Below are 8,817 nucleotides of genomic sequence, written 5' to 3' on the forward strand. Positions count from 1 at the left end.
GAAATTTTAGAAAATTGACTATATATCATAATATCGTATTTAAATTGACTATATATTATAATATAGTATTTCAATTATAGTTTTGAACAATACTTTTAGATTATCAAAAAATTAACCTTGACTAATGATTTTAAATACAAAAAATATTTCTAAATTTATAATCTAATTCAAAATACAAAATCTAATATAATAATCAGTTATAAAAACATAGTATTCATATATACTTAATTTGGATGACCTAGAAAACCTAAAAGGATACTTTTTTTTCTTTTTTATTGGTAAGCTGACAATTTTAGTTGAATAAGCTTGTAAAAATTCAGTCTTATCTAAACAGGCCAGACTACAAAAATAAAGGAATATAAATTTTGTAACTATTTTAATCGATGTAAATAACTTTCTTAAAAAATAAAATCAGATTAAATAACTAACATATTTAATCACAAAGAAATATAAGTATTTTCACCAAAAAAAAAAAATTAGATATAAATAATATTTAGATCATTTCATCACTAAGTGTTGAGAGAATAAAATCTAATATGATTAAGTAAGATTGATTTTATTTTTTACTAAAGGGATGTATTAACAAAAAGATTATTTCATTAATGACATAAACAAAAACCTAATCTTGAGCAACAAGGAAGATAAAAAAACTAGCCGTTATGAAAGAAAGTTCAGACCTTTTCCGATTGGGCCGAGTAGTGAGAAAAAGATCCACAAAAATAAAGATAGAAAACCCTAAATACGATTATAAATACAAGTATTGGGTTTAACACAGTTCCTACTTACTTGCTATTGCGAGCGAAACTTTCTTTCTTGTTTCTCTGTTTGCGTGCGAAACAAAACCCTAATCATCACAGACAAACAAACCCTATTTTCATGGTTCGAATCAACAAGAACATGAATGTTGATTCTGTATCATGTCTTTCCATTGGAACTTGTCTTTGTCTAACACTCAGTGGTTCTTGTTCCTTTGCAACAACACAACAACAACAACTCCCCTACAAGAAACGTAAACTCGATCTTGTTCTTGCCAACAACACCATGGCTTTCGACGACGACGGTAATACCAACGTTTGTCTCCATCTTTTACTAGGTTCCCCCTCCTGTACCCCAACTTGCTGCTGCAATGAGAGTGAGAGACAAATTGCAAAGAACCACAAACGTAAGTACCAAGAAACCAGAAAACACAAGACAGGCAAGGTTGATGATCAATGGGAGATCAAGAAGGTGCTTCATACGAGTGATATCTGTAAGCATAAGACTAGGCTTTTGTTGAATAAGGATTTGGCTGAGAAATTTGTCGTTCCGGTCTTGTCGGATGGTGCTGCAGCTGCTCTCGGAAAGGAAGTCCAAGTTCAAGTCTGGGACATTGACACCAAATCTCCTCATTCAGTAGTTTTCAAGTATTGGCCCTCGGCAAAAAGTTACGTCTTCACCAAGACTTGGACCAAAGAGTTTGTTAAAAGAAGGGAACTGAAGAAAGACGATCAAATCGGTCTTCGATGGGATCAAAACAACCAACGATTTGATTTCTCCGTTCTTAAAAAGCCTTAGTTTATAACCAATTGTTTTTGGTGTGTGTATTTGTTTTAATTTTTGTTGCTTAATCCTACTGTTTTTCCTTTGCACTGAACGATGTAATTGGTATTGTGGAGATTGATAATTCTTGTTTTTCCTTTGCACTGATCTGCAGAGAGATTGAATTGGAGTTTGTCACTTTCTTAATTTTTGTTACTTGGAATGCAAGAAGAAACATGTGAAATTTGACATCATTGTGTTATTTTAATCGATTAAAACTTCCTTATTCATTTGTGTACATCTCCCAAGTTTTATGTCCAAAAATCAGACAAAGTAAAATTCTTGGTAAACAATTTGAGGATGTGAGGCAAATTTACACATTAGGGAAAAAATTAGGGTGAGGACAATTTGGTTTGACTTATTTACCGGCTTTCACTTGGTAGATTTGGAAAACTCTTCGATTTTTTCTTACATTTTAGATAGAAAATAGAATTGTATTGCATCTAATAGTGCATTGGTTATATTTCTTATTATTAGCTAGAATTTGTCAAAAATTACAAAGTTTGAGAACTTTTTAATGCCTATTAGTTTCTTCCAATTAACTTTTAAAAGCTTCAAATCATTTTATTTTCTCTGGTGTTGCACTCTTATAGGATACTAGATATGGGTCTTAGCCAATAGAGAGGGTAAGAAGATATTTTCTAAATAAATCTTAGTAAAGATGTTATATTAAAAATATATACCAGCTAGAGATAGTATCTAAATAAATCTTAGTTGCACTCTAATAATAATATACTAGATATGGGCCTTAGCCAAAAAATATATTTTCTAAATAAATCTTAGTAAAGATATTATATTAGATATATATAATAGAAATATATAATTTAATTATTATCCAAATAAATCTTATTAAAGATATTATATTAGAAATATATAATAAAGATATTATCTAAATAAATTTTAGTAAAATATATAATAGAAATATATAATTGAGTTATTATCTAAATAAATCTTAGTAAAGATATTATATTAGAAATATATTATCTAAATAAATTTTCGCAAAGATATTATCCTCCGGTCCTCATATAAGAATAAAAAACAAAAAAATCAAAACAAATGTAATAATTAATTGTTGTAACTTTTAAAACATTTTTACAAATGTACCTTTATAAAAAGTTGTGAAATATTAAATACATCCACTAATATTAAAAAATTCTTTTAAACAATAACTACATCTTGAAAAATGTAACATTTTCTTATATAAACAACCAATTTTTTTTTGAAAATTTTCTTATATATTTTCGCAAAGATATTATCCTCCGGTCCTCATATAAGAATAAAAAACAAAAAAATCAAAACAAATGTAATAATTAATTGTTGTAACTTTTAAAACATTTTTACAAATGTACCTTTATAAAAAGTTGTGAAATATTAAATACATCCACTAATATTAAAAAATTCTTTTAAACAATAACTACATCTTGAAAAATGTAACATTTTCTTATATAAACAACCAATTTTTTTTTGAAAATTTTCTTATATTAAGGACCAAAGGAAGTATATTCTTGATCGTATTCTATATAAGTAAGTCTCCTCAGAAGTATTCTATATAAGTAAGTGCGTAGAGGGAGTCTAGATAAGGAATTTTGGGCTGGTGGCAAGAGACTAACATTAGTCTTGATGAGGAACTTGTTACTCTTTTCTTTATTCCATCTATTAATAATATTCATCATCATTCTCTAGACTCTATTAATCTATTTTGTTTTATTGGCTCTTCTCTATCACACTCAAGGCATACAATAAAACGTCTGATCTGGATTTTGCAAAAACACCGCAATTGAGTAAATAGTCACTTTGGTCCTTGACATTGCACCTCGCTGTCATAAAGGTCTTTGACTCAGGATTAAATACAAAATAGTCTCTGAATGCCTACTTCGATTATCAGTTTAGTCCCTGATGTTAAATAGTTCTGTTAAGTGGAGATGTGGCATGCTGACAAGGAGTATGAGATGTCACAGGGACTAAAGTGAAAGTAGAAAATGGTCACTTTGGTCCATGTACCCAAAATCAATATTCCCAAATTGAATTTCAAATCTCTAAATCCCTAAATCTCAAATCCCTAATTTAATTTGGGAATATTGAGTGTGTTTCTCTAGCAACCACGCCTATTCTCATGGTTGATTGCTATTGAAATCCTTGAAGCACGAAACTTTATTGTCTCAAGGTTTGCTAGACTATTCTCAAGTTTCGCAATCCTTGTCTAATTTCACTTGTTCCAATATCAAAACTTCATCTCTCGATACTTCGCTTGATATTGTGATTATGAATTAACAAGTATTAACCCTCCACTTTCGTTTTATTGATTTGATACTTGTTAATTCATTATAAAAACGGTGAAATAGATTGGAAAATAGATTTACATAAAATTAGGGTTCGAGGCGTGGTTTCATAGGGATTAGGTCATTAGACTCATCCAACAATCCCAAGACAAAAAGAGTATACTCACTCATGTTCATTGTAGACATAGAAGAGAAGAAGAAGAACATGAAAGAAAATAAATAAATAAAAAGGAGAACTTTTATTCAAGAAACAATTGTCACTTATAAATTCAGAGAACAAAAGATGATTCAATATATTTGCTAGCTGCTCTATTTATAGTCTACAACTACTTACGCCCAATGAAATACATCAATAGAATGTTCCACAAGAAATCATGGGCTTTAGGTCAGGAATAAACTAAACGGACAGCTTGTGGAGGAAGCAAAAGCAGCAAAAGGGAGTCTGTGGTGGTGGCACGGCAGTGTGGCTGGCAGCACGGGCCGTGCCAAGCTTCTGACTTGGTCATTTGCCTTCAAATTTTGATGGTGTGGCCACGCCGCTGTCTGGTGCGGCCGTGCCTGATATTTTTGCACAGAATCTTCATATTTTTGACACGAATTAGCTTTAAATCTCCTTTCTTTTGCTCCAAGACTAAATCTTTCTAATATTTGTTCCTGAAATTAAATAACTTGCAATTGAAGTAAAATGGTTCTAAAAAGGAAATAAAAACACATAAAATCCAAATAAAATAGACTCAAATAATATATTAAAAACACTAATTACTGACTCATCACCTACCGACAACAATAAGAAATTAGTGCAAGAAGCAGGAAGGAGGCGTTGCAGCATTTGATTTTTTGGGCATCTCTATTAAAAGCTTGTAAACTAGTATAGCACATGCCAAAATGATTCCATAAATGAGTACCAAAATGTTTTCATAACAAAACTATTAAGTCATGCATAAAGGTCGACCCTAGAGTAATCAAAAGATTGCACCACATTTAGGCATATAATTCAATAAGTCATTACATAATGATTCAGTAAAATATTAAACAAAATATTACACCACAATTGTGCTTATAATTTAGCAACTTCAGTGCGTATAAATTAACTAATGAACATCACATAGTTTCAGCTTTTCATTAATAATTTTCAGGTTGCTAGATCATTATGGAATCATTTTGTTTAATATTAGCCAGGGGTCCAACTTCCAAGGCCAACTATGGAATCATTTGATTAGTAATTTTTGGTGATACTAGAAACTCAAAACCTCAAGATCGTTAGAGGTACAACATTATTTTCTACTCTGCATAGAAAACACTAATAACAGATGCTATCACCATACATCTAATTCATGTATTACTTCAAAAACTCATCCTCCCAACAAATACTGCAAACATAAGAAGTTAAAATGCCAATGATGATGAACAACAAAATAGTACATAAAATAGCCAATCCTCACTATAGTCACTAGAAATGTGCTTTCATCCTAAATCCAATGTTGGTGGGAATAAAACTTATACGCAGAAAGCCTCTAAACTTGCCTATAGTGACATGGAAGTTGATTGTGAAATTATTTGAATATGAGAGCATCACGTCCAGGCCCAACACCAATGTAGTGAACAGGGACCTAACGGATAGTAAGTATGCACAGTTAGAGACCTAAGTACTTAACAGTAAGTTGATGTTTAATGGGAAATTTGATTTTGAACAAAAAGAGAATTAGATAACATTTAGGGATTTGAGATTTAATATTGAACGATTTGAGATTTAATTTGGGGATGTTATTTTTTGTTCAGGGACCAAAGTGACAATTTTATATTTTCACTTTGGTCCCTGTGACACCTCATACTCCTTGTCAGCATGCAACATCATCATTTAAGAGAATTATTTAACGCCAAGGACTAAAGTGACAACGAAGTGGACATTCAAGGACTATTTTGTATTTAATCCAGAGTCAGGGACCAAAGTGACAGCGAGGTGCAGAGCCAGGGACTAAAGTGACCATTTACTCCACCGCAATTGCAATGTTGATTGGTTGCAACTTGCAATGTTGATTGGTTACTGACATAGTGATACTACTTTCAGAAGTGGTGTGAAGGTAGCAAATGCTCTGGAGGAGTGCTGAGATGACATGGTTGATCAAATGAACCAGAATGGCAGAATATATTTATCATTTCATTATCAGGTTTCATAATTATTTTTAATTTTAGGATGTTTCCCTAATGTTTTTTTGAACAAGCAACGGTTCCCTAATGTTAATATATCACAATGTTAATATTTGGTCATTCATTGACGTCTATTTGGATTAATGAGAACTCATTGGATGCTTCCAAACCTGGCTCTCAGTTTCAGGGAATGGTTGGTGAGTTTAATCTACTTGTTACATTGTTTGATCAACTCGAAAGGAATGATTAAATAGATGATTGAAAAACGAAAATCGATCTCAAGTTGTTTCCAAATTTTTCTGTTGCTCAAATCTCCACGTTTATATTTAGGTCGGATAACATTAGTCCACAAGTCGTGTTGCTCAAATTACAAAGTTTCCAATCTCCTTTATTAAAGGAAACCAGATTTATTATTTTCGCAGACCGCAAATCCAAACTGCCAGCCAGTTTCAGAGCACAAGCGTTATCCCAAATCATAAATGCTAGTGTTCTTGCTTTGCACAAACATCTACCAATTAAGTTATTCGCAATGTTTTACAAGCATTTCTCGTTGTATTTGGAACACTATCCTGAATGAAATGTCCTGAATTTGTTTGCGTCAAAAAATAAAATAAAATCGTAAGATGAATATTCTTTCCTTACAAGAAGTCTCTACACCTTTTATCCACCTCATAACAAACACGTCTAGGATTTTGCTGACCGGCATTGTTTCTTTTTGTACCTGCAATTAATTAGCTCTTGCATTGTAGAGAAAATATTACTCGATCATTAGAAAATGAATTCCTCCTCAATGATGTCGTTATTTAGTGTTCAAAATTACCCTTGATGCTCATAAAAAGAAAAAGAAAAAAAAAGTGTGTGTCTAACATGGACCTTTGGACAATAAAAATAATATTATATTAAAATAATATTTTTTTTTTGGCAAAAAACAGAGGGTCAATCTTTGGACAACGTCCATATTGGATTGCCCAAAAAGGATAAATAGAATTCCCTTAAATTTAAATTTTTTGAAATGGGGACAAGTTGAACTTTGGTGGACAGTTTGTTTTCTTTCTAAAGCTAAAGATTTAATGAATAATGAACAAGAAACTCAAAGTTGATTTGGACCTTTGTTGAACTTTGATGTTGACTTTGAGTTTTGAGTATAGTCCTCCTCAAAGTTTCAAAAAAAAACTCAAAATTGGGGACATATAGATGGGATTGTTCTTTCTTGTATTGAATACCATTTTATTGTCTCATGATCATAGCTCAATTGATATACACAATACAATATAAAGCGGTCGTTGTTTTGAAAAAGATAGAATTTGAAAACAATTAAGAATGGGGGACTGAACCGTGAACATTGGAATGGACTAGAGAAAGCTCTACCACTTAGCCAAAAGACATTAATAATTAATGAATATTACATGTACCATTTTATCACATCAAAAACACATTAATATTGAATATAATATTTACGCAATAATATCCATATTATTATTATTTGTAAATAATGACATTATCATCAAAATATAGTTAAATGTAAGGTTATACTATTTATTTACAAATTTGCAAATTAAATCATTTGTGTTATTTATTTTAGCTAAAAAAATGCATTGATTTGTTTTTTTTAAAAAACAACATTTATGCTATTTTACAAGCGTTTAATATTTTAAAACATGGAATCATATAGTATAACACAGTTCCATAAAGATATTTTTTTTATCAATACCAAAACGAGTCATTCGGTTCAATCTGATTCAGTTATGCTATTTAAACCGATGCAAGTTACAACCTGCAAATATTATTCACTACACACATAAAATAAAATTAATACGAAATATTTTCCTTGAAATTACCATTAATTAATCTGAAAATAATATCCCACAATTTCTGGCTGAAAAAAAATATCCCTCAATTTCTGGCTTAATTTGAGAAAAATGAATGAGTGAATATGTTGCGTCTCTTTTCATAATAACTAAGAAACCCTAATAGTCTAATAGGTACCTCACTCTCTTCTCTCAATCCAAAGAGTGAATACAACCGTGCGAGTGGCTTTGTCCATTCTTCATAGTATACCTCCCTTTATATGTCCACTTTTTTTGATTGATTGCTATGGATTCAGGTATTCTCCACATCCTTCATACGTTTGTTCTTGATGTTGGTATGCATGCTCACATATTTATTTGATTGCTACATTTACTACATGTTCTCTTTGCAAAAAAAATACATTTTATGTTTGCGCAAGTTTTACAAGAAAATATACAATAGTCATGAAAGTTTCGTCCTATAACATGGGAAATGGATCCTCTCGTGTTAGATTTTGGTCATGTTGAATCTCAACCTTTGATCGTGTGATCGTGTGTGTTTTTTGATCAATAGAGATAGATGGATCATTTTCGTCATGTTGAATCTCAACCTTCGATTGTGATAGTGTGTGTTTAAAAGAAGAGATAAATGGATCATTCGTGAGGGATTAAAAACATAACCTACTCATGTTTTTTTTTTTTTTTCAACATAAGAGGATCCCCTCGATCATGACATGTATAGCAAATTTAGGCAATTTTAATGTATTTACAAAATATTTTCTTTAAAATGAAAAAAAATCCCCTCAATCTCTAATGGCTTATTTTGAGAGAAATGAATGTCACACATATGCTTGTCTATAATAATCATTTTCCTATTTTTAAGCCTTTTGCATCCAAGTACCTCTAACTTCCCCTCACTTTTATTTCCCATTGTTATTTTTTTCCTATTTTCTCTTGACAATTTTCATCTTTACATTTTTTTCACCAATTTCTCTTTCTTGAATTCCCATTAGAAAATTATTATG

At 30.9% G+C, this 8,817-nt stretch overlaps 1 protein-coding gene across 1 annotated transcript; it reads left to right on the forward strand.

Moving 5' to 3' along the window:
• Positions 1-897: 897 nt before the first annotated feature.
• On the forward strand, positions 898-1,607 carry LOC146954389 (B3 domain-containing protein At4g02870-like). Its single transcript, XM_085744546.1, has one exon. The coding sequence runs from the start codon at positions 898-900 to the stop codon at positions 1,552-1,554; it is 657 nt and encodes a 218-aa protein (XP_085600672.1). The 3' UTR covers positions 1,555-1,607.
• Positions 1,608-8,817: the final 7,210 nt, after the last annotated feature.

The sequence above is a fragment of the Medicago sativa genome, chromosome 1 (genome assembly GCF_051527215.1).
Source record: "Medicago sativa cultivar Bolivia chromosome 1, Bolivia_mono, whole genome shotgun sequence".
NCBI lineage: Eukaryota > Viridiplantae > Streptophyta > Magnoliopsida > Fabales > Fabaceae > Medicago > Medicago sativa.

Excerpts from the sequence above, each read along its gene's own strand:
- LOC146954389 (XM_085744546.1), top strand. The coding sequence starts at position 898 with ATGAATGTTGATTCTGTATCATGTCTTTCCATTGGAACTTGTCTTTGT.